The 26,669-nt window shown below is 36.6% G+C and overlaps 1 protein-coding gene across 49 annotated transcripts in view; it reads right to left on the bottom strand.

Annotated features, from left to right (window-relative positions):
* Positions 1-1,241: 1,241 nt before the first annotated feature.
* Positions 1,242-26,669, bottom strand: part of NEK1 (NIMA related kinase 1) — a 35,155-nt gene continuing 9,727 nt past the window's right edge. For 10 of the 49 annotated variants that reach the window (XM_085544842.1, XM_085544840.1, XM_085544839.1 and 7 more), the window contains exons 11-35: positions 25,252-25,312; positions 23,990-24,147; positions 22,083-22,142; positions 21,790-21,849; positions 21,592-21,639; positions 21,421-21,495; positions 18,510-18,682; positions 18,296-18,427; positions 15,701-15,803; positions 13,431-13,514; positions 12,807-12,890; positions 12,230-12,307; positions 10,490-10,585; positions 9,829-9,990; positions 8,868-8,933; positions 8,546-8,780; positions 7,670-7,822; positions 6,570-6,684; positions 6,323-6,405; positions 5,731-5,948; positions 5,327-5,481; positions 4,421-4,632; positions 3,902-4,035; positions 3,499-3,631; positions 1,242-1,817 (exon numbers count right to left, since the gene is read on the bottom strand). In XM_085544842.1, coding sequence (XP_085400968.1) covers positions 1,804-1,817; positions 3,499-3,631; positions 3,902-4,035; positions 4,421-4,632; positions 5,327-5,481; positions 5,731-5,948; positions 6,323-6,405; positions 6,570-6,684; positions 7,670-7,822; positions 8,546-8,780; positions 8,868-8,933; positions 9,829-9,990; positions 10,490-10,585; positions 12,230-12,307; positions 12,807-12,890; positions 13,431-13,514; positions 15,701-15,803; positions 18,296-18,427; positions 18,510-18,682; positions 21,421-21,495; positions 21,592-21,639; positions 21,790-21,849; positions 22,083-22,142; positions 23,990-24,147; positions 25,252-25,312 — 2,892 coding nt within the window. In that variant the 3' untranslated portion in view covers positions 1,242-1,803. The remainder of the gene's footprint in view (positions 1,818-3,498; positions 3,632-3,901; positions 4,036-4,420; positions 4,633-5,326; positions 5,482-5,730; positions 5,949-6,322; positions 6,406-6,569; positions 6,685-7,669; positions 7,823-8,545; positions 8,781-8,867; positions 8,934-9,828; positions 9,991-10,489; positions 10,586-12,229; positions 12,308-12,806; positions 12,891-13,430; positions 13,515-15,700; positions 15,804-18,295; positions 18,428-18,509; positions 18,683-21,420; positions 21,496-21,591; positions 21,640-21,789; positions 21,850-22,082; positions 22,143-23,989; positions 24,148-25,251; positions 25,313-26,669) is intronic. The other 39 variants (XM_085544846.1, XM_085544843.1, XM_085544844.1 and 36 more) reach the window with 18 other exon arrangements.

Genomic DNA, 26,669 nt, shown 5'->3' with positions numbered 1-26,669 from the left:
AAAGGCAGAGGACAGGAACATAACATAAAGTAGATGTTCTGAGCCAAAGCCACTGTTCTCTATCTATTTGTTACTAGATTTGTAGCAGAAAATTACCCCCAGTGAGTGTAATTTTATGAATGCCGGCCAAATACTCAACCAATTCAAATAACTTACTGCATGCAGATCACTGCATTGCCCTTAAGAAAACAAACCACTGATGTTGTAATACTGTGCACTAAGTGGGGCTTTAAAATTTGAGAGGAAAGTGTTATTTTAGCAGACAAACTTATTTACCGTGTCAAATTAAAATTAGCTCTTGGGGGGATTTTAGAGGATATTCAGTGTTGGTTGGCAGCCTGAATGTTAATCTGTGAAAAGCTGTGTACTGTCTGCACGGTTTTCAAATCATTCATTGATAAAAAGCTCAGTCTGTAATACTTTAAGTCTGCAAGCCAGCAACCTGCATAAGAAATGAAGAACATCAATAATATGTGATTTCAGTACAAAAACAATTAAACACAACCTAAAAACAACACAACCTAACCTCGTGTTTCCTTGAGAAAATCTTTAATAAAGAATTTTAGTCCTTCCTCCTAAAGGCTGCAGGATTGAATATATACATAACAGGTGTTTACCAAGTAAATATGCACATAAAAATTTAATCAGAGTATTAAGGGCAATCAAAACGTGCAACCTTTTCTTTTAGAATTGTCACTGTAGGTCCCCACGATACAGCTGAAATAGAGTCATTTTGGTCTATCTTAACAAATCAGACATTTAAGATAATACCACTTTTCAGTGGGCAAAACTTCAGTTATAACTCCATAAAACAATGATACCAAAAACACGTACATATCAGTTCTAAATAATGTATATCTGATGGTACTTTGTGTAAAAGTTGACAGTTTTAGATTGACTGGTTGTATTTTACTGTAACTGAAAAAAATATTGACTTCTGTAGGGCACAGTGGGAAGCCTGGCAGCTCATTGGGTTTGCAACAGGAAACTCACTGTATGGATAAGCCAGTCAAACTTCTACAGAGATGATGTGAAAACAAAATGCCTCATGTTGGCCCTGTTTAGCACTGCTCAGGCAGGAGAAACAACAGCGTGGGTCAGGTAACTCATTGCGGGGGAGGGAGACACGAAGCTATGAAACACGGCCCAAAAGACGACAAATAATGGAAAGTAGAAATTGATTCATTAGGAACAGTGGCTGTAGGAGTTTTCAGATAACACTTAAGAAGCGACAGGAAGTCTGTAGTTTCAAAATACATTTTATTAAGAAAAAAAGTGAAATACTCAAACTGGACCACTAGATTAAGGATGCTATTAAAATACAAACAATACAATACAATAAAAATGAGCAGTTTCTTTATGCAGGTGTAAAGAAGGACTACTTTGAGCATGTAAATGAACATAGAGATGGCTACTTTCACAACACGGTAATCCTTCCAGCTCCATAACCCTATCAGCCAGCTTTTGATATATGACAAGAATTCTCATTTACCTTGTAGGTATTGGTCTTGTATCAGAACAGCTATATTTATTCCTTATTTCTTTTTTGAGAGATTATAGTTTATGTTTGTTCAGATTTAGGCATCTACTATTCAATGAGCACATATGCAAGACACAAGAGAAGTGTATACATTTCTTAGTTTGAAAGGCATATTTTCCCTCTGTTTCATACAGTCAACACTCTTCCCCCAGTTCTTCTTTCTCCTGCCCCATGTCACATTTTCAGCTACAATCTGTTACTCCGCTGTGCAGACTTCAAACACTGATGCGTTGTGTAGCACTAAGGAGTTTCCTGAGTCCGGTTTATTCGTCATTATCTGAAAAATCGTGAGAGGGAAAGGCAGGGTGAAAAGGACAGAAAAAAACAAGGCATAAAACCCAACAAAACACAACCTGGTTTTACAGAAGAACATAGTAAACACTAGTCAGAGTACTGAAGAATACAAAACCTCTGAGACAGAAGCTCCTCAGTGTGCTTTTGTCACTTGTCCTCTATCTGCCTTGATTAGCATATTTTTAATTTGAATTGCAAAAGGGTAGAACTATTTTTTCTTTACCGTTTCACAGGGTATCACAGATTTCTGGAATACAGAATTAGAGCTGAAGCTACTAAAAAAGCCGCTTGTTAATCAGCATTTCACAAGATGAAAGTCAGCTCATTTTAACAGCATTCACTCAGACCAAAGCTTACCATTTGTATGCCAACATTTTTTCAGCACATTGGTATTTAAGCCTTCTAGGATTAGTTTTAAAATATCCTTAAATGGTGAAGTGTCAAGGGAAAGAAACAGGTAACACAGTGGTTACCATTTTCTCCCTGATCTGTGTTGCCAGCCCTCTCAGAGCCTGGCAGACAAACAACTTCAGTTTATTTTACAATTAAATGAAGTGGCTGAAAAAATATTTTTGACGCTTTTCTGTCATCCTTCTGTAACCCAGAATTAAAACAACGTGGCGCTGCTTGTTCTGACTCAGCAGCTCCGTATCAATAGCAAAGAAAAACTGGCAAAACATGAAGAGCAATTTGTCCCAGATGCAGGTTTCTGTTTTTAACAATTGTGTTTTTAGAACTGGTTTCTAAGACTTATTTTTCCCATTTCTGTATTAGTAGCTTAGCAAGCTGTCAGTACTTGACCTTTTATTCACTTGCAATTGCAACACAATTGTAAAAGAAATTAAAAGATGCAGACGGCAGATGTTAACATGCATTAAAATACTCAGAATTTGAAAACCAGCCAATAGTGATCACTGCACACATTTCTCAAACTAATATATGATGCTTCCAATTCCCATTAAAATAACTGGCATTTTGGATTTCTATTTTTGTTCCCCCTAGTCAAGTCTTTTGGCATCAGGAAGCATTACATAAATGCAATTCATTTTTTGACATGAGAGAAAAAGCCAACAGCATTTTCTGACAGGCAGTGGGCTGGGTGGCATTTCACCAAGTGACTCTGAGTACTCAGGAACTGTCCTGCTGGCTCTGCTAACATATGGGGGGCTCCCATCAAGTTAAATTCTCTCCAAGTATTTCTGGGCCACTATAAAATAAGATGGATTGTATCTCCACAGCACGGACTTTCAGGAAATTGCAATTATAAAACAAACAGCCACATTAAAAGTAGTTTTGGAAAGAAAGATACTATTTTAGTTAAGAATTTAATTCCTAAAATAAAACCAGTTTTTGTTCTGACAACTTTATTCTAGACTTACATCCTTTCAACCTGCGTTATGGTTTCACAGCAAGTGAAATGCTGCACATTTTGTAAGGCACCTGTTATTACAGTTCATAGCATTAAATCAGAGTAGCCAGAACATGAAGTCTGCCACATTGTGCTGCAGGAATAAAAATGCCGTTTGTGGAAAATAACAACTTTAATCTGTGCAGCTGATCAGCAGTATAACAAAGCAAATCTTTTGTTAAAGTATTTTTTAGAACTTTTTTTTATATAACAAAGAACAAACATTAAGACAATCCATCATTACCAGTGGTATTACCTTCCTGGTAGGCTCCATCTGCCATGACCAGGTGAAGTACTTTGGCATACAAGTGTTTGTGTTCATTTCCCAAAATAGTCTGAACTATGTTTGAACAAATATCAATATTTTCATCTTCATCTTCATGTATGGCCTGGGAGAAAGAACAATCCGTGTGGTGAGGTCTAAAATTAAGCAGTTCAAATTCACTAAAAGTAGTCCACTGTTAACCCCAAAACTTCCCACTTTAATCCACTGGAATTTTCTATCTTAATATTTTAGGTGTGTTGAAACAAAACAAAAGACTTGAGAAATAAGCATCAATTCTAGCCACACAAAGCTATTTGTTACTGGCACAGTATGCAGCCCTACATACACCTGTTTGTTTCCTAAAACAGCTTCCAGTTGAGTTTACTTCACAAACCTTTATTTTATTATAAACTTCAATTAATTTCTCAAAGCCTATTTCCTGTTCCAGGTTGTATCTCAGCTCTTCCAAATGGCTGAAGACGCTGTCACATTCTTCACATTCACTGGCAATATCTCCATCACTATTATCTGTAAAGAAAGAAAACAACAGTAAAAAAAGAGCCAATAAAGTAAAAAACCCACCAACACCAGAAAACTATTAAATGATTTTAAAAGATGTATAGAAAGCTTTAGATCTTCTATGAAAGCAAGTTTCAGGCAACTAGAGAAATAGCGATTTATGATCAGTGCCTGACAAATAGCTGCTACTTAATTTGTAGCATCAACATTTACTTAGATGTTGACCTTCACACACAGAAAATTTCAAATAACATCAGAAAAATTTTTGAAGTCTCTGTAGAAAAGCTATTATTCAGAAGTTTATTCCCTTCTAATGTAAAATGCAAAAATCTTCTGTGTCTTTATTGCTAACATCAATGGATAGCTTATGAAACAGGTGTAACAAAAACCATACCTGACTGCCATTCTTCATTAAGTGCACTTTCACTGCTGGGGTTATTTTCATCTGCTTCATCCAGCTCTGTACCGTTTGTTATGCATTTGATGACGTTAGCCTTTAAAGTAGATTCCTCCTCTTCACTCAATTCCTCACTAGGCTGTTCCCTAAGTAATTGTTCCATTGAGGCCCGGAGTTCTTGCAAATCTGTATCAGCCTCCCCAAACATGCTAAAAGAAAGTGACAGAGACTATATAAAGTTATGCTTTTCAAGACAAACTTCGTAGGAAGAGCTCATATCTTTTGTTAAGCCAGCAAAACTGGAAAGACAGTGTAGCTTTCAGGAGAAGAACATGAGACAAACATCTGTATATGTAAGACTAATTCTCTTCCCATTACCACTAGATTAACAAAGAAAATTAGCACTTTATGCAGATCTTTATGTCCTCAGTCCATCATGATGACAGCCCTAATACCACTATATAATGCCAGACATGGGGAATAAAGAACTGTCTAAACAGATACCAGACCACCTTGTAGAAGGATGATGAGACAGATGATCTATTAAACTTTATTACTAAGATCAGTTCAAACCATCTTTGTACTCATGCTGTTATAAGACCCTGACAAGCACAACAAGACTAATTATGGTAAAATAGTTAATCCAACTCAGACAACCAATGCTCAGATTCCTCTTCAGTCTTTCTCTAGGAGATTCTAGCCTGGGAGAAAACTGGGCAGTTTTCTTTCCACACATCTTAGGGTGAACATTGATTCAAACCAAACAAATGTGAAATTAAAGGTTTTTAAAATTCAGCTATCTAAACAAATCTATTCAGGTGTATGATATGTAATAATGTATAATCAAAAGCATTCTTGAATTAAGAAGCCTTTTAAAACACTTAATAATCCTACTGCACTCACATATCCTCAGAATCAGAGGGTCCTTCTTTGGCTTGTTCATCTTCTGTATCGTCTATTTCAAGACTGTGTTGATGCTGTACATCTGCTATGCTGGGAACATCAACTAAGGTTCTGTACAGTTTGTGAAGATCCGGGAGCGAACACGTTCTCAACATCTGCAAAGGTAACAAAGTCTTGTGTTTGGAAACAATGCAAGTCTGTGATTACAAGTTGCTTCAACATGTTTTTAAATGAAAGCTTACTGGAAGTTTAAAATACTACTCTGATCCAGCCAAAATAAAGCATACATGGCAGACAATCAGACAAATACAAACACATGATTAAACCATTATACCACCTATTTTGGCCTCAAGAAGACTCAAGAAGGTTAAAAACACTATTAAAGAAGTAGAAGTTTAAGTTACCTTCGGGTTGTTTGCATCAAACAGACCTGTAGAAAGTCCAAAAAACAACGAACTTTTCCCTTTATGTTTTGCTGGCGATATGGAACGTGAACGAGGTACAAAAGGCTCTTCCTGGGAAGACTGAGATGATAGAACTGGTGAGGCTGTAGGTACAGCTGGTGGCTGTATTACCCTCTGGAACAATGGTTCAGGTTGTGGAGAGTCACTGGAACAAGTCTCTGAAGTGGGTTAAGAAAGTCCATTACAAATCTGAATGGTTTATAACTCCAAGCTCTCAAGCAAAAGGTAACTAAAATGAGCAGTGCTAACCACATTCTGTCATATAGTTAAAAGGAAAAATAGATTACACCATAAGAGTATTAAATTCTGTTCAGATTACTTAAATAAAAGAATTATAATGTGAAATTCTATCACATATTTTTTGAGAACACACAGCTCTGAGCTACAGTCTATTCCATTTGTCTTCCTAATTCATAACAAATTTGCCCTGAGCTAAAAAATAAAATGAAAACAGGAAGACTCTTCTTTAAGGGCTAGTGAAGAAGTAAGAAGGGACAGAACCTTAGTTACAATACAAGATACAGCGACTGACCTTCTGGAGCTTCATTTTGTGACTGCACTTCATCAAGCGCTACTTTCTCAAAAGCTTCTTCATTTCTTCTGTCACATTGCACCCTATTAGAAAGCAAGGTAAACAATTTAAAATAGTTGTTAGCCTACTGAAAAGATTCTCAACCAGGAAGTACAGACAAGCAACAAAACTTTAGCTAAGCTTAACATTAAATTGCTGTAGCTAGTTATCAGAACTAGAGTGAGGGATCAATAAAGGAATAACTCACTCATCCTGTTTTTCTTTCACCCATACTTCATTAACAGCGATGGGAAATTCCTTGCTCTGGTGCTTTTTATTTTCTTCTGTTTCTTTCAACATCTCTGCTTCCAAATCATCAGGCTCTGAAATTAATTAAGTCAGACCTTGTTAAATATGAACCCCAAGCAAAAAGACAGGACAGTGTTTTGTAGCTGAGAATCTGCTCTATCAAACAGTATTACTGTTATTACTCTTGCATCTGTTGTCATCTCCATAGAAGTAAACAGGAGACACTACTTTCACAGCAACCTACATACTTGGAATAAACTTGTACTGTTCTCTAATATTTTTAATTTAAATTTCAGCAGAATTTGGCAAGATAATTATATTTTATTGCTTTAAACTCTAAGATGAAAAGGTACAGACTATGGTGCTGGCTAACAGCCAACATTCTTGGTATATGTATAACAAAAGTAACTAAGCCTTTCATTTAAAATTTTTAAAGCAAAATCCCACCATTCTCAGTTCTATTAAAAGCAGCTACTATTTTATCTCGACAAATACAAAAACATACTAAAGCTCTAAAAGGTTCACGCACCTACCGTTTATAAAGCAGAAGAAAAGAGGAAGGAGAACACAGACAATGGCAATAAAGGTAACAAAGTTATTTAACAAAGACAGGAAGGATAAAGAAGGAACAAAGTTTACATCAAGGACAAAATGTACTTGTCCAGAAGGAAATTCTCCTACAATGCTAAGTCACACACTAAGAAGGAGGAGAAGAACTATGCAACACATTATTTAGTTGATGGCATCACTTTAAAAAATAGACTTGTTTATATTGGCAAGTCAGTTCCATGGCTTTTTCATAAAATGAAGATCTTTGCCTTGTAGCACATCCATCTTAATTTCTAACTACTTGACTGAGAGTGAAGTATTTTAGTGTCTTTTGGTATCAGCTTATGCAGCCATTCAGAATGTTTAGGAACATTTAAAACAGAGGCAATGCACAGAAGCAGCAAGAATATGGGCAGAATGTTTCTATCACTCCAATAAACAACTCAATAAACAACTGTCAAGCTGGCAACTCATACACTTGCAGCATAAATAGTTACCAGCTGTGCTTACCATTTATTACATCTATTTCTTCCAGTAATTCAGTTGGCAGCTGCAACTCTGCTTCTCCTAGAATCTTCAGGACTGAATCAGTTGGGCTTTTGCCCCAGACTTTCCTGCGGGGTTCACCAATATCCAGCTTAATTACTTCTCCCATAGTTTGCCCTGTCAAGATACAAAAACATGTTATAAACCTTTGTTCATGCATAATAAACAAAAAGCCTAGACAAAACTAAAAATTATAAATTAATAATCATGCCATCTCACCTCAAGTCAGAGAGCCTAATGACTATGGTGAAAAGTCAAGAGTTCCTCTTCTGCCAACTCCTTTTAAAGCTAAGTTATTAAATGACAACTAACATCTTCTACTTCACAGTAAAAGCAAGAATTTTCAGCAAACCAGGTACTCCAGAAGAAAAAGTCTGAGAGATGTCTTAATACCACTTGATTACAAATTTCACCTCTATTCCTACCAGCTTGTTCACAGGGAAGGAAAAATAGAAAATCCCTTGCCCTTTGGACATTTTTTTTCCTGTTATTTCTCCCTCTGAGGAAAACAGAGGATGAATAGTGGCAACAACGAAACACAGAGCAAAATAAAGTTCATATACTTTAATTGCACCTGTTCTGTTAGATTAGTGCCTATTTAAATGACACTTAAAAAGACAGCTTGAAAAAAGAAACTATTATTTTTTTTGCATCTCCTGCAGGTCATTTCACTACTAAACATGTGCCTTCTTCCTTATCCAACTGAATACATAGCCATCTTCTTTAGAAGCAAATGAGACATAAGTGATGACAAAAGGATAATAATAAAAGAGTACTGGACAAAAAACGCATTACACATTGCAAACTGATTTACTAATATCATGACAAAAGAGTACTTACGGTCTGTTCCGGAGAGAGAATCTTCCATTGTTAACTGAGCTAAAGGAACTACCAAATCTGATGCCTTTGATGCCCATCTTTTGCGATCTCCTAGAACTGGAGGATTATCTTCTTGCTCTTCTTTACCATCTTCAGACCCATCCGACTCAGAGATATTTTTATCTTCCTTTTTTCCTTTCTCACCTTCCTGAGCTTTAAGATTTTCATTCAGTCTTTTCAGTATCTGCCGCTTGTTCTATAGTAAGGATCAACAGATAATTACCTGAAACAGCATCTTTATTAAAAAGGAAAAGAAAATTAAACAGAACAAAGCCTGACATACCTGCACTGCAAGATCTGGCTTTTTTATTTCCTCTTTAACCTCCTGGGCAGCGGTTACATTTCCATCCTTTAAATTCAAGAAACATGAAATACAATGTAGAAGGTATATCAGAGAAAACAATCTTGAGAATATCGATCAACATAGTACTGAAAAGACGCCTCTAAGACCCTTTCATTGACAACCACAGACTGCACAGAGCTTCTGATTTTGTGGTGCTTCATAAGCACCTTCAAGGACAGTCAGTTTGACCTGTTTGCTGTCTTAAGTGGTAAGCAAATGAAAGTAAAAATTCACAGCATAAAACATGGAGAGATAAAGCTAGATATGACACACAAAGCAAAATGACAATTCCTACGCTAGAAAAGAGTTAATTGCAACAGAACAAAAAAGTTGTAAGGACAGTTTAGGAGCATTTGTCAAAAAAAAAAAAAAAGTGTAAGGGAGAAAGAAGAAGACCACAGAAAATATAAAATTGAAATACTGTCTTAAAACAACAAAACCAGGCCACAATGTCATACCTGAGTGTCAGATTTGTCATAAACAGCACATACTTTCAAAGTCAATGAAAAGAATCAAGGATATAAAATGGACTTACTCAACATTTATCAGTTCCACTATACTTGGGCAGAGATTACAAACTCATTAACATCAGCCTTCAAGAGGCTTCCTGTATAGTTAACCACTTCTTACTCTATGTCTTCATTGATGAAAAATGAAGTTGCAGGTTAAGCCTCATCCAAAATTAAGAAAAATTTTGACAATTTTGGACAAAATAGCTGATTTGAGCTTCAGAATACAGATGTGTTTCAGCTCCTTATACATCGATATGTAGTCTTTTTTTGTTTTTGTAGCAACCAGTATTTCTTCTCCCTAATACACACGCTCTCCTAAAAATTCTTTTTCAACTCAGTATGCTCGTCTATTTTTTGTCATTATTTTATCACTCCACAAAAGTACCTACCGCTCCCACTTCTTTCAAAGCAGAAGTCATAGAAATGGGCTGAACTGGAAGCTGCTGCTTAGGATGAGATACTCCAGGCTCTTGTATTCCGTGCACAGGACTGTGCCCTGCTGCCCCCACATGAAGAGGCACATTAGGATTCTTTACTCCTTTTGCTATCAGCTGTAAAGATTCAATTAAAAAGAAAAATAAAATTAAAGACTGCACATTCAACACAGTATGCTCAGAAACACTCGTGTAAACCTTCAGAAAGGGCAATGTCGCACATTTTCATACTAAATGCAATTGTGAATTACACATTAATTATCCCCAAATTATCAGCCTCACAGCATTCTGCATTTTTTGTAGTTACCGCTAGTTGGACTTGTCACTTCACGGCACACACAGTCAAATGAAGATATTATACATCTTGGTAAGCTGAAGATAATTAATAAAATACTAAACATAATCCTGATAATTCTTAGTTATGGTGCTACATATTTGAAACAAATTCTATATATAATATATCGTATATATGTACGATTATGCTTTTAATGAGAGAATTTGGACTGGCTAATGTTCTCCCCTACTTCAGAAGTGTCTAAAGTAGAAATTCTCAATGAAAGACTTCATTTATACAAAGTCATGACACTAGATACTCTGCCTGTGTACATTTGCTTACATGTTCTTCCCAAGCTCTTTTCTCTCTTTCATATGCTTCCTTCCTCTTTCGTTCTAACTGTTCTTTCAGAACCGCAGCTCGAGCATTTGTCTGGGCCTGTAATAAGCAAGCAAAAATAAACAAATAAATAAAAATCAACTATAAAAATAAAAAGCATTAGTATGCAATTGTTGCAATTCTGCTGAACGTTTTACAAACAAACATTCTTGGATCACTTAATCTTGTTTTCTCTAACTGAATTCTTTATAGACTACATAGACTCAACTGATGACCAGAATGACCCCACGCAATGACACAGCTCAAAATTTAATAACAATTTTTGATTGACAAGATTACATTTATAGAATAGATAACAACTTTCAATAAAAGTAATTTAAAATCAGAATCTTAGAATTTATTTTGAAGCCAGATGCATTAAACACAGAATCACAGAACGGCTTGGGCCAGAAGGGACTTTAAAGATCATTCAGTTCCAAACTCTCTGCCATGGGCAGTGCTGCCACCCACTAGATCTGGCTGTCCTGTGGGCCATCTAACCTGGACTTGAACACCCAGGGATGGGGCACCCACAACTTCTCCACGCAACCTGTTCCAGTACCTCACCCCCGAGTGAAGAACTTCTACCTAAATCTCCCCTCCTAGATTAAAGTTGCTCCCCCCCAACCTGTCATTATCAGACCATGTAAAAAGTTGGTCTCCCTCCTGTTTGTAAAATCCCTCTAAGTACAGGAAGCCTTCTCTTCCCGAGACTGATCAAGCCCAGCTCCTTCAGCCTTTGTTCACAGGAGAGGTGCTCCAGCTCTCTGATAATCTTTGTGGCCTTCTCTGGACCCAATCCAACAGCTCTGCATCTTTCCTGAGCTGCAGGCCCCAGGCCTGGACACAGTACTCCACATGGGGCCTTCATAAGGGCGAAGCATAGGAAACAATACCCTCCGGTGCTCCTTTTGATGCAGCCCAGGATGCAGTTGGCCTTTTGAGCTGCAAGTCCACAATGCTCATGTCCAGCTTTTCATCGTCCAGGACACCAAACACAAACAATTAAACATGCAGCTTAAACTTCCAATATTTATTCAACAAATGAAAAAAAAAAAAAAAAAAAAGCTTCAGTTGCTGCTTCACCTCTAGTTTTAAGGTTAGGCTTGAGGTCAGCTTGTTTGTATGCTGCTCTTTGAAGATGAGGAGAGATACTGAATAGACAGAGTAATACTTGCTACACAGCATGGTATAGGTGGTTATTAATATAGAAAGAATAAAAAGAAGAAAGCTCAAAGTAAAAATTGGATTCCCATGAATCAGAACTGTTTTGAACTACTGAGCAAAATGTAATTCAAAGTAGCTGTAATAGCCTGCAATCTACACGTGGCACTGTCTGCACAAGTGAAGAATCATTCTTTAAATTAGATGATGTTGTTTAAGCTACATTTACCTTTCCCTTTCACTATCAAAAGGCTATCCTAGCTGTCATACCAAAGTGCCTTTAGGACTAAAGCTAGTCTAGGGGACTAATCTCAAAGGTATGGATGGGAAAAAAAATCTTCATCTGCTATGCTACATCACAACGTACTTCAAAACTACTAAGATAAATTAGTTGGAGTTGTTACCTCAGTACAGCATGTATGACTTACAAGAGATAAAACCTCTATTACTGAATATGGAAATGGATATTGATAGCATAAGACTTACTGATTTAAGAAGGCAATTTTAAAACAATGAGTTCAATTTCCTCCCCACAATTACCTTCTGTGCTTCTATCTTTTTGCGTTTCATTTCTGCTTCCTCACTTGACTCTTGTCCATCAGAATGGGGAGCTTCATTCTGCAAAGTATGAGTCCTCAATGAATTATCATTAACACCTGTTTTTAAAAGCTGAGTAATCAAAGTGACTGATGGGATTATTCAGACTGACCACCTGACTAGTCGCAGAACCAGTACAAACCAGCACGTAAACCACTGACAACAAGTCAGAATTTTACATGGTAAATTCTCACTTAAATACTTCCTTTATTAAAATTTTCTTTTTGAAATTAATTAACTTTCTTTTTTAAATTAATAATTATTATGGTATGAAGCTTCTACAAACAGGAAAGAATGTAATGGACCTAAAGTCGCACAAGCAGTGAGACATGAACCAGTAATACTGTGAGAATTGAAACAATATGTAAAGTGTACTTCTGAAGTCTGTTTTCAAATAACTCGTATTCCATAACTTCTGCATATTCCAATTCACAGAACAGACTGGCAGAGTAGAGTAAAAATCAGATGCAAAGATAGATTTTATTCCCTAGCCAACTTGTTATTTATTTTTCAAACTGACCTTCTCTCCACGAAGTTTTGCTTTAATCTGTTGACGTTCATTGAAGTTCTGTAGTCGTATCTGTCTTAATCTTGCCAAATATTCCTAAGCCAAAGAAAGTAAGCAATTTTTAATTGTTCTGAAACCATTTGTAACATGTTTAGCTTACAATACTAGTTACAATTCCACAAAAACTCAAATTAAATGAGGGGAAAAACAGCACTATTACTATTGCCACAATAACATTTAGTAATTTCCAGAAGAACTCTCATCCAATGAAAATAAAACTGAAGCTCAGGTTCCTCAGCGTTAAGCTACTATTGTACTTGATATAACCGAGGCTCAGGAATGGTTACACATATGTTACAACACAGTAACATCACACAAATATGTATGTAAGTTCAAGAAACTTTTCTAGGCAGACATTTTTCTGTAACTGTTGTAGACAACAGTTTTTATGACTATTTAAAATAATAATGATAAAAAAAATTACACACCCACATTCCAGGAATAAATTATTTCCTAGGAATTTATGAAGTCCTTTCATTGTGTTACAGTGATGAACCATGCAGGGAAAAAAAGCACAGCGAAGCTCAAAATAGAGCTATTTTTGTGATGGAAGTGGCAAACATGCGGCAAGCATACCTCTTCTTCCTTGTTTCTGGATTTCCTTCCTCTTGCAGACATGGGCCTGCCTCCATAGATATCTGCCACGTTTTGCAGTGTACCCTGTTTGCCATTTAATGGTATCATATTTAAAATGGCTTGGGCAGTAAAATTATCTGATTTATCCAGTAATTGTTCACTTAGAAGAAACCAAATCCATCAATGATCTGCAGCTGCTCTAAAGTTAAATGCTAACCTCCTTTCATTTACAAGAAATATCTGACAGTAATAGCTGACAACCCTGGGCAGCCACAAAGATGCTAGTTTTAAACATTACAAGTCTTTTCCCTGCAGCTTGTCTTTCCCTGCTGTGTTAGAAAACGTTCAAGGGTAGCGGTTTTGGTACATCCAAAATATATATAAACAGCATAACACAGTTGGCACTTGTGCCACCACCAAGCAAAGCCTAAATTGAAAGTGAAATCTTCATATGTACAATAATCATTTACCCTTCATAATAAGTATTTTTAACACACTAAAAGAAGCAAATTCAAAAATTCTAATGCATGTGCATCTGAAGTGTATAATCTTGGTTAGTGTGATGTATTTAATCCAGAATCCCAAATGTAACTGAAAGGATTCAACCTTTATGGGAACAATAAGAGAAGTTCAACTCAAGACAGTACAAGAATTATTTAACCCAAGGTTCCTACTTGGTTTAAAATTCAAAACTTTTGTTCACAATATTCTGTCTCTGAACTCACTAAAAAATATCTTCAACACATAATAACCATAAACACATGTAAGATTGTTATGTCAACGTTCTGCCTTTTAAAACACTAGGTATTTCGTTTTCCCAAGATTAAGTGTAAGAAAATGCCTGTACATCCAGTTAAGTTATTGAGCTACACACATTTGGAAGCAAGACTATTGAGAACTGGTCTTCTTATCGCAAAGCATTAATCATTTATACTCGTCTACTGAAGTGAACGTACTAGAATTTTCAAAGGCCAAGACTATGTCTTTTAAAGCCCCACAGCTACAAACTAGCACAAAATTGAGTCAGCAGTTGTCTTAAAGACTGTAACATTGAAAATACCACTCAACTACAGAGTTGAAACAGAAAAATCAAATGTAACCATACTAAACTAAGGTTGGATAAATTACTTGACTTAGGACTCATACAAGAAGGTCCATCTTATTTGATTTCTATGAATTTTTCCTCTAAGATTGTTATAGTCTTGAAGATAGGACCACCTCTACATCACAGAATTGTAGAATGGCTCAGACTGGAAGGAACCTTAAAGACCATCTTGTTGCAACCCCTTGCTGTGGGTAGGGACTTCTTGAACTAGACCAGGTTGCCTGAAGCCCCACCCAGCCCGGTCCTGCACTCCTCCAGGGAGTCCCACAGCTTTGCTGGTCAACCTGGCCCAGTGCCACAGTACTCTAAGTAAAATATTTCTTCCTGATGTCTAATCTAAATTTACACTCATCTAGTTTCTAGTCTACCTCTTGTCTTATTAGTACATGCCGTTGTAAAAAGTCTCTCCCCATCTTTCATGTAGTCTCCCTTTAGGTACTCAAAAGCCACTATGAGGTCCACCTGGAGCTTTTTCTTCTCTAGTGAGCAACTCTTTATATGGAAATTACTGCCAGCTAAATAAGTTGCTCCCTTCCCCTCGCACAAATAGGAGAAAGATGCTGAGAGCTTCTGCCTTTAGTGGTAACTGATACATTTATATGGAGCCATGGCTCAGAGTTGGAGACTCCCCATTTTATTGCAGCTGTCCATTGAGTGTAAAGCATTTGGGCTCAGCTGAATACAGTAGAGAAATAACACTGTGTATCGTATACAACTATATTAATGCTAAGAAAGTTAAAAACAAAATAGAAGTAGGTACCACTACTGACTCATCTACGAAGAGGCAGACTAAACAAACATTATTTCTATGAAAGTGGTTTGCTGGTCTCAGAGACTTTAAAACAGAGATACATTTTTAAAACAGAAGACTCATGCTTTTAAAACAAATATACTAACCTAAGGATATTTCTGCATCAAAGCTAAAGTATCTTAATAAAAAGCAAGTCTTTAGGAAAACTCTACTATAGTTTAGTTTATATGTACGTTCAACCAAAACTTTACAGCTGTGACCAACAGAAAATGCAAAACACTGTTCTAAAGTTCACAATATCAAGTTAGACACGCACAAGAAAGCTATTTAGCCAGTATTTCATGGCTATACCACTAATTTAAGATTCATAAAGCATTCCGAAACAATAATACACAAAGACTGCATTTTTCATACCATGTGTCCCTCAGCACGAGCTTTGTTTTGCATGGCTTCCCTCTTCCGTTGCCAGAATTCTTCAACTTGCTTTGCTCTTTCTGCAGGTAACCATCCTTTCTGCCTGAATAATTGCAACACATATCAAGCTCTAAGCTTCTGAAATACAGTATTCATATTACCAGTGCATTTATCCTAACTGAGAAACAAATAAGAAATTTACCTTCATAAGTAATATATCTTCAGAAAAATGCCTTTTATCAGCCAAAATGCTCAAGTCCGACTTAACAATACAGAGAAAAACACACTCAACAACATAAAAAGTACAATTAAACTCTCCTCCCAAACAGTGTTGCTCTCTTGCACATTCTGTTCATCAAAAAAAAATGAATGTTGAACCATAATTTTAGTGGTTATTTCTGACAATTTCTCAGCTTGTCCCATTAGTAATCACATTTTGAAAAAAAAATAAGAAGACAAACACATTCCTTTGAGATTTTCCTTCGGAGACGGGCAAGAAGTCTCCATAAGCCATTCAGTAAGATATCCAACAGCCTGGCAAGTCTGATCTAGGCTTGGAGCAAGAGCTTCTACCACACAGATAACTGTCTCAATGGTGGCATTCCAATAGCATTTTGGTGGATTCATGGAGATTTTTGTTATTTTTCAAGTGACTCTGAAGGAGTTTTCCTGCCACAAAATTAACCACAACAGATATTTTCTGTTTGGACAGACAAGAAGGATGCATTCACATGTAACTGAGTATGTGGCAAGTCTACTAGCGCACATATGATCACGTGCTAGAGGAAACTTTCTAAAAAAACTGGTTAAAAACAGACTGATGAGGGAGCTCTCTAAGGAAAACAAGTTTAAAAAAAAAAACAAAAAACAAAAAAAGTTCATGGACAGTGTTAGAAATGCTAACAAACCATAGAATGATGAGACAGTTCCCTTCCCAAGGCTCCCCCAGTCTCGTCTGACTGTAGAGTTGTACTAGCAGTTTAACAAAAGGCAGGAAGATAGCAGGAAAAGCAGACAGCAATAACCCATAAGGCGAAACAGTTAAAGAAAGAACATTTTGCCATACGGGAGCTACTGTCAGCAATTCATAAATAACTTAGCACACTCATAAAACACCTCTGAATCTTATTTTCTCCACTGTGCTACCCAGCTACAAATGAGGAAATAAAATGATATTTCCATATGCCATAATTCAAGAAGAGAAAGAAAACTACTTTGATAGAACAAGTGCTGTAGTTGTTCTGGAAATGCAAAGCCGTTAGCTGTGTTACTGGTAAAGAAAGAACCACTTGATAACTTCTTTATAAATCTATTTGACTCACTACATGATTTTAACTGTAGCTGTTCATTACACATGAACTCAACTGACAAACAAAGCCAATCAATATCACAAAGTTTAGCCCACAGTTTTGAATAAGTGCCCCCTGAGCAAAAAAATCAACAACAACAAAAAAAACAAAACAGCCCAAACCCAACACTCTTCAATTTAAACAATTTTTTTCAATAATGATTTTCCTAATCTAAGGCTGAGTAACCTTTAATAAGTAACCTTATTAAAATGCTTCAAAAAAATTTCTCCTGGTCAGCCCTACTGCCCAATTTTTAAAGACTACTGAAGTTGAGAACACTTCACTTTAGTTGGGGCAGCATAATCAGAGATACTGTAATTTGAAGATTTTTCAACTTTTAAAATATACAGTTTAAAACACAAAACTTCCATGATGTCTGTGTAACGCTGTAATGTGACAAGCAGGACCGCAGTAATAGCTATATAGCTATATAGTAGTCCAGATTATGATTAGAAAAAGAAAAATTATCTGTTTCGAAACTCTTGCATAGTAAGCTCATTGAGTGCTTCTGAGTTCATGGATTCAAGAAATACCGAATCAATTTCTCCTCAGGATCTCCGTGCTCTTCTTAATTCACAATGGTTCATCTCAAATCTGAACAGATTTAAAACAATCTTGGCTAGGTCAAGCAAAGTACCATTTAATACCATCAGATGTGTGAGGCAAGCAATACTATAACCTATGCTATGATTTCCTAACCAGGCAAGATTTGGAGATTGTAGCACTGTGTGCAAAAGACTGAGAATAATCAGAGGAGACTGAAATGACACATTTCAGTCATCCAGAAAAAATACACTGATCAATACACAGAAGCTAAAAGTGCTGAGAGCTTTCTAGATACTCTTCTATTCTTAAAAAAAAATAATAAATAAAAATGCTTAGATGGAGAAAAGGCAGTCAGGATGAGATGACAGGACAAGGAAGCGTCTTGGCATGTAACACAGAAATCAGAACTAGAAAAAAGCAGAGAAGGCAGTTCTACATAGACTATAACTGCATTAAGCCAGTCCTCTTAGCTTAAATCTAGCTTAGGTTGCTGGTAATCCATTATTTTTTCCCCTACTGGGAAAGCCAAGGTTTCCATTGGTTCTGAAAGTACTGTGGTCTGTGAGGGATCAACACACAAACAGACAGCACACTACCAATGGATAAAGATGATTCTCAGACACGTCCAACTACTAAATGGAACAAGATAGAACAAAATTCTAACATGTAGGGACAGATTTATGGATTATTTTAGTCCAACCTGTTTGCACTGGCTTGTTTAGACACCTCCTTCAACCTTTTCACTTTTTTCCTAATTGCATCAGCATCAGGTAAATGGTGATGACCTGCAGGCCCCTTAGGAACTCCTGGACGTATTCCAGGTGGAATTCCTCTGTAGATAAATACGTACAGCAACTTTCATTACTTTCATCTGAAGCAGACCATATACAACTTCACATGGAAGGTAGTCATACCTCTCAACAGCTTCTTGGCCTTGTACTTCTGCCCTCCATTTGGCTTGCCTCTCTTTAGTTACTTTGAAGGTTTCCTTTTGCATCTGGTCAAAAATAGCAAGATAGTGCTCATACTGTCCTCTGAAAGAGGCAGGAAAATGACCAGCACCTCCTCCACCGCTATAATATGGTGCCTGAAAATCAGAAGAGGTAAGCTGAAAATCTCAAATACTGCTTTTAACAAGCCCTTTCAATTTTCATCTCTCAAGTAGAATAAAAGCATTAACGTGCTTTGCAACAATTCTGAACTGGTCCCAATCTAATTTTGGCATTCACCTATTTTAATATACCACAAGACTGATAAATTAAAAACTTACTTTTCAGCTAGTACTCCAAAATAACACAGTATTCTCTCTCTCTAAACAATTATACATGAGACATCTACTACATATTTTGCAAGCTGTCAGTGGAGAACCTGTTGAAGTATAACTGGAAATAGCAGGTGTTCAAAACAGGAAGAAAATCAGTTTCAGCACAAGAAGTTAGAAGTGACAGAGTACTAGCTGAAGTATTAATGAACGATCGCTATCCAAACATCCATTTTTTACTAACACCAGAAATGGTTAAGCATTCATCTAAGGTTGCTGGATGATAGTAATAGCAGATTTATCTGAGACTCCTCGTTTTCAGTAATCTATAACTTTGTTGCATCACCAGAATTGAGATGCTCCCCTAGTAAAGCTCATACACCAGGGTAAGTGGTCAACTACACAGCCCAAGGTAGTGAAGCCATGGCATGTGCAATAGGATAAATGTTCCAAATTATTTCACAGCACAGATGTGACAGTTTTAGGATGGTCCACCTAGCAGATCTGCATCATCCTGTATTTGACAGTGGAATTTTGCTCACACTCCAAGTTTCAGTTACTCAAAGCACATCAGTAGTTCCCTGTAGCCCATATCATAAAATACCAACAGACTACTCCAGGCATTCAAGCAAGTATGCTGGTATGCTATTCCTCTATGTAAAAATAATTTGTTACAAAAGACAGCCAATTCTACAAACAGAACACAAAGCTTTGCCTTTGATGTTGTTCAGGGTTTCACCTATAATTTCTATGGGTGGTCCTTTTGAAAACATATGAGGAAATATTATGACCAATCTCCAGGCAAACACTAAGAAGCAGGTGCTCATCAACCATCTGCAGAACAGTTACAGACCCTGCTAGAATCCAAAGCCAAGTCCTTGACATCTCTTTCCCTACTTTCCTTCAGAAACAGGTGCCAGCAATCACTCCAAAAAAGATGGGAGGAGAAAATAACGCAGAGAATGACCTTGTTATGCCTTCATCAGGGACTGTGTGGCTTGCGGCCCCAGAATGCTTGAACACTGATAGTCTAAACTAACAGCATAATCAGGGAGACACTGGCTGCACTGTTTATATGCAGGAGAAAGAAAGAAGACAATTAAATCAAATCTACTCTAAAAGTAAATGAAAACCTTGAGTGATGGTAACTTAGTGGCCTGTGTAAGATCTGCATATAACTAACCAAGCTAAAGAAAACATTTCAAACAATTTTAAAGCCTGTTTGCTCTGATATTTTACAGTAGCACTTTGTGAAAATGTATGCAGCCACTAAACCTCAATTTCCCAACATGACTGAGAACACTGGAAGTGATGCCAATTCAGCTACAATAAAATGCTTTATATTTTCAATGTCTAAAGCCATTGCAACAAAACTCTCCAATCAAATCTAAGCAATGGCCATTTTCAGGTATATACAAAGCTCCAACATAAATATGAAGCTTATAAGCCATGTTGTAATGGAGGTTTGCAGGGATGACTGTTATCATCATTTTGACAGAAACAGTGTGGAAACCAAAAAACTTTTTCCAGTTTCTCATTAAACCAGAGTCTAGTAGAGTTCAAAATGATACTTTTATGTTTGCTTTTATGTTTAAGCGAAATGGGATGTCTATGTTAAAGCATAGTTAGGACAAGCAGCTACTGAAGCCTGGTCATGTACTTCCATTTCTTTACTATTTTTTCATACAAAACCTCTCTCTTCTCATTTTGACTGTTCAGACAGAGTTTGTTTATAAAAACTGTGCTAAACACATTTAGGCCAAATATTTTTTGCAGGATTCGCTAGCACCATAACAAATAGCTGCATTTAAACCCACTTCATTTTGTCAGAAAGATTTATATCACTGCAGTACTGAATTTTTTCACTGTCTCTTGTCCCATGAAAGCAGAGACCAAGAGTTTTATCTTCAAACACCTTCATCATACTACTTCCCAGAACAGTTATGTTTCCATGGAAGCAAGAGATGCACAGATAAAGAAACTGTCACAAAAACAACATGGAATGATGTAACCCAATTCTATAAACCTGAACATCAAAGAGGTTTACAGCTTTAAGAAAAAGATATGCTTTCTCAAATTTTCTCACCCATCATAGACAACATAACACAGATACTGGAACTGCCAATTACGTTGTTAACTAGAAACAAAAGCTTAAAACATGTTTTCAATACTGGAGAAAATATTCATTATAATATGTGAACCTGGAAAGATATTTCAACAAAAAAATTCAAGAACAAACTTGAATATGGAAGAAGCTATTCATGCATCTATTTAGGAAAAGAAGCAAAAGCAAAAGTGTAAAAAAATAAAGTGATGCATGAAAACCATTACAGCAGAAAGAGAGGAGATTCAGAAATTATTAGGTATTAAAAATGGAAACTGCACGTGAACTCCAAAAAGACAGGAAATTAAGTCTGCTATACTGTCTCTCTTAAATCATCACTAGATTAATAGAAAGCAACTTCAAGAGTTGAATCCAAAAGCAGTTCTTTCTGAAAAGATCATGCCAGATAAGCAAAGGTGGGAGGAGCACACCACGTCACATTTCTGCAACTGCTGCCAACCTTAACATCACCACTTCCACCTGAACCAAGCACATTCTTCCATCCTTGTTCCCTGGCTCTGTTTATTCGTTCCATCTGAAGGAAAAAAACAACAAAGGAAAACATAAATCAAGGAATCGCTTTAAGTAAAAAATTAAGATTCGCTGTTAGCACATTTTAAACATATTTTACCCTTTCTTTTTCCAATCTTCTTATTTCCTCTGCCTTCAGTAAACTGATCTGTAACGCATAAGGATTAAGTAACATATTTAGTAACTGGGAAACTGAATTACTGCCATCTCCTAGGCAACACAGCACATGTCACTAGAATTACTATGGGTGTTCAAAAAACAAAAAAACGAAAAAGGGCGTTCCAAGCATCTTGTCTACCTGATCTCTCTGGCGTTTTTCTTTTTCAGGCAATTCTAACCTTTTCTTTTTTGAAGGTTCCTGAAAAATAAGCATATAATTTGGTATTTATTGCTCAGCCATTGTTCTGCGAAGCATCTGTCAAGACTGGTTAGTTTTCCACTTGCTGGTTACATCCATGAAGATAAAAATCATTGCTAGATAATGACTGGAAAAAAAGATAAGGAGGAAAGGTTCGAAAGTTTTATTCTGCCATTCTTGCTTTGGACTTAGCTTTTGCTTAGATTAAGAATTAGCATGAAGTTTCATGATACCTCAAACATTTTCCTCCTTTCTTCTCCTGGAATTGTTTTCTTCTTTGGAGCTGGAAAGGCCTAGATAAAAGGTGAAACTTAAAATTAGATAGCACAATGCTAGAACAAGAGAAAAAAATAGGAAAATCTTAAACCCACATCTTGGTATGTGCAAAATTGGGTTCATCAGTTGGGAGGCTGTAAATGCCACCATACTTGTTCACCTAATGCTAAGAGCTCCATCTCGAAGGCTGAAGATAGTAATTTAAGATCTATTTCATCTCAGTTTTTCTTCTGTGGCAGCATCACTGCACGTTATAATCTTTTAATGGTCTTTCATGGTCTTTAGATATTAAGATCGCCTCTTATTTGGACAACAAATTTATTACGTTATCCTTAGGCTTTGTCTTGTTACCCACGGAAGATGGGAATAAGGCCACTACTGAACATCTGGTTAAAAAGGAGTTATACATAATAAGCCTTTTTTTCCCCCCTAACTCAATAAGATTTCATCAGATTTTTTTTTTTTTTTTGACAATCAAAATTTCTATCAGATTAGTACTTTTCAAAAATCTCTAAAAAACTGACTTAAGTCTCTAAAAGGCTTCTACGCAATTTAACTACAGTGCATTCATATCACAACACTAAATAAGCAATGAAGTTGAATGTTCCATTAGAAAACCACACGTGACCTGCATAACTAGCCTGGAACAACAGCAAGGAGGATAAAACTTGTAATTATGCTGCAGCCATTATAACTTATATCTTACCCCTTGCTAGTACGTACATTCCACACAAAGGATTATCTTAAAGTTGCAGCAGTGCAGTGCAAGATTTTTTCCTCAGCCTTCACCCTGCCATAACAAGGGCTTTCAGTCTCTGTACAATTTGCTTCAGCGCTGGTTGGTGAAATCAATTATAAACAGCGGCAGAACAGCATATGATTGTATAATCAAGCCTTAAATGCGAAAAAGCATCATGATCTCATAAGGACACACAAGTTTTTGTGTTTGCTTACTCTCGCTCTCTTTTTACAGCTGGACATGATAAACAAATGAAGCCTGTGGGGATCACTGGTACAAGTTCAAAAGATTCAGAGTTTACTGGAGGAACACTATCTCAGGTCTCATTTTCTGTCCATCTATCAATTATGACACCAAATTTCACAGATAGTAATCTCAGCGCTATGTTTCCCAAAATGCCAAGAGAATGAAACAAACAGGCAAATCACTTGTTCAGCAGACAATTCGAATTATTTCGCATGCTGAGAGTAGAACATGCTGATGTGGGAGCTTCTTGGTTACTAGCTGCTTGGAAGGTGCAGAACTAGTTGTATCATGAAATATCTCCCAGCCATTCAGTAATTAAAGAAAACACATAAACAGCTTTACATATCAGGGAATGTGGAGAATGATGACTGGGGGGAAAAAAAAGGTCAGTAGAACTGTATGAAGACCCATTTCTCATTAGCTCATGGAATTAAGCCTGGTAAACTCTTTTTCTGGTTACACCATTTTTCTGGTTGACAATGCTTTAGAAAGTTACTAACAAGTCCATTTAGGTCTGAAAATTGGAGAATGGTTTTGAACACTGAAGATATATGCAAAGACTCTTATTCTGTTTCAAATATGTTGGTCTATCTGACTGATTTCCACTATTTCTAAGGGTGGTCAACATCCGAGAAGCTTACCATGTATGTAAAGCATGCCTAACTCACCAGTGGAATCAGAAAGCAAGTCTACAGTAGCAGCCTCCAAAAATCATATTCAAACAATAACCAGTAACAGAGCAAGACAAGCACTTACAATACTATTTGCTCTCTAGATGTTTTGCTCATATAAATGACTTTCTGAAAAGGAACGTATAATGTTTTCATACCATGTAAATACAGCATTAGTGAAACAGTTCAATTCAAGTAACTTAGTTACCTGCCTAAGTTTAATCAATGACTTTTTCTCATGAAGCTTTTTGGATGCGTCATAACACTTCTTCATCGCTAAAGGCACTCCATATTTTGCAGCAGGTTTGGTAATTTTCTGAGCTGGTGCAACTGAAGCCGAGATTTGTCCTTGAGCTGGTCTTTTAGCTTAATAAGAAGAGACTGTTTTACAGCTATATCCAGGCCAGTCAGTACAGTGTATATCCCTTTCCCTATGTACTGGAACAGCAGAGTCAGAGGAGAACAGATGAACTGCTAACATTTCATTCACATGAGCTGGTTGTATGAATATAATACATCCAGCAATCCAAAACAGCTCTTCTAATTATCATGTTTAATAACAAACAGCAGAAAACAATCCCTGAGCTTTTCACTTTCACCACTTCATTTTACACTGGAGAATTGAAGCTTACTCAGGCTGCTACATTTTTTTTTACCCAGTTGCTGTGAACACAGGGAACAGTTTTCCCAACACAATCAAGAGGCACTGGACTGCAACCTGCAAAACTCAGGTCAGCACAAGATGAGTTTTAAAACAACTGCAGTTTCAGTGGCCTCTTTCTCTTGGGAAGTTCCTGAAAATAAGCCAACTGGTGAATTTGATTGTGTTAGGCTCTCGTAACTACAGAACTAGTGGAACAGCAATGAAATATGTGCAATATACTATCAATTAATTTCAAGAAAGAAAAATAATAAAAGAAATCTAATTAAAAAAAAAGCGTAAACTAACTGTTGCAGGAAAACGATGATAAGACCATCGTGAGAAAGTAACACCAATCTAATATGCCACCAATGGCAAAAATTCTCTAGCTCTGGGCTGAAGTCAGAGCGCAATCTTGGAGTCTGCAACAAAATCCCAAAGCCTCTCACTTGTTATAAGGAATGGGATTTCTCGTTACCCAGGTGTCAGTAATAAGGCAAAAAAAAAGTACAATAACAATATATGATTTGTTTCTATTATTTGCAGTTTCCACTATCATCATTTTAGAAGTGCAACATAGTGCAAGAGGAAAAAAGTAAACCTAAAATGTCACTAAGCCAAGGACTGCATTACCATGGATACTCTCAATAAGCATCCAGATCCCCACTGAAAAAAAACCAAAAACCAAAAACCAAGCATACCAAACTGCCCCTGTCTCATTTCCCTCTCTAAAAATTCTAGAATCAATTATAAGAACAAACCAACACAAGAACAAAGTCGGGAATTATCTTGCCAGATTCTTAAGCTAAAGCATTTCAACATTCACTTACCTGGTGCAGCATGCGGTCCAAACTTGTGAAATGTTTTGTGACTGAATTCCTCTGCAATAAGCTATAAAAAGAGTTCAAGTGTTAGCCAAAAATATTTATGTTCAAAGCTAGGAAGAACTCATTTTCAGCAAAGTCTGTATACCTCTTTCAGTTAAATTTCTAACTAGTAATATTTACTAAAACCCTAAGTGAACACTAAGTTCAACACTAAAGCACGTATTCAGTGTTGCACCACTAGCATTGGAATGAAGCTGGATTCATTGCTTTCAAACACTTCTGACAGTTTAATTGAATCATTTGAGATGGAAGAGACCCTTAAACACCACCTGGTCCAATCCTCCCTGCAATAAACAGGGATACCTACAGCTACATCAGGTGCTCAGAATCTGGTCCAGCCTGACCTTGAAGGTCTCCAGGGATGGGGCTTCTACCACCGCTCTGGGCAACCTGTGCCAGTGCCTCACCACTTGTGTTGTAAAAAAATCTCTTCCTTGTCCAGTCTAAATCTCCCCTCTTTTAGTTTAACAACGTTTACCCTTGATTTATCCCAACATATCCCGATAAAGAGTCTGTCCTCTTCCTTCTTATAGTGTCCTCTTAAATATCAAAAGGCTGCTATCAGGTCTCTCCAGAGCCTACTCTTCTCCAAGCAAAATGAATCATTAATTCAAAATAAAAACATTAATAAAATTATTTTAATTAACTACTTAGTCTGGTTTTCAGGTTGCACGTTACCTGAACTATGACTTAACTAAGAAACTAGAATAAAGTTTAAGTGTTCATCACCATGTGTTTTATGAACAGTCTGCTCTAAACTACTGTATAGTTCTCACATCTCATTTCAGTCTCTCAGATAGACTGTGTCAAAGCACAGTCCTTTAGAGATTTCTTCATATTTTAGCTTTTCTGTGCTTTCTGAGATGGGAAGATTATATGAGATACACATATACATAGGCTATCTAGGAATAACATACATGGGGTTTAGTCACACACATCAAGTTAGCATAATATAATAAACATTAATATATTATCCTCACACCTCATCTTGAACACTTGTAGTTCCAAATCCCTGAATCAAAAATAATGTAGAGATGGAAAAGTTTCTAAGAAGAGCAGTAAGAATTAACAGCATACAAAATCTTTAGTACAAAGAATAAGTAAGTTAGTTCTTCAGCCTGTAAAAAGATGCCATGCAGCATAACAGATGTCTAGAACACTACATGGGATTTTGCAAAGAAATACAAAAGGGCAGAAATGATAATCCCAATATAAAAAGCATAGAATACAACCAAGGTCAAGGAGGAAGGTTTAGAATAAACAATACCAAAAGCTGTCTATGATGGTGTACCTGTTCTGTCACACATAGCAGACTTGTGACCGTGAAAATTTATTAAGAATTTATATAAACATGGGAGACT

Source organism: Coturnix japonica, chromosome 4, assembly GCF_054131305.1.
Source record: "Coturnix japonica strain WE chromosome 4, WE-NBRP24, whole genome shotgun sequence".
Classification (NCBI taxonomy): domain Eukaryota; kingdom Metazoa; phylum Chordata; class Aves; order Galliformes; family Phasianidae; genus Coturnix; species Coturnix japonica.
Note: the sequence above shows the minus strand (reverse complement) of the source record. Positions and strands in the feature narration are given on the sequence as shown.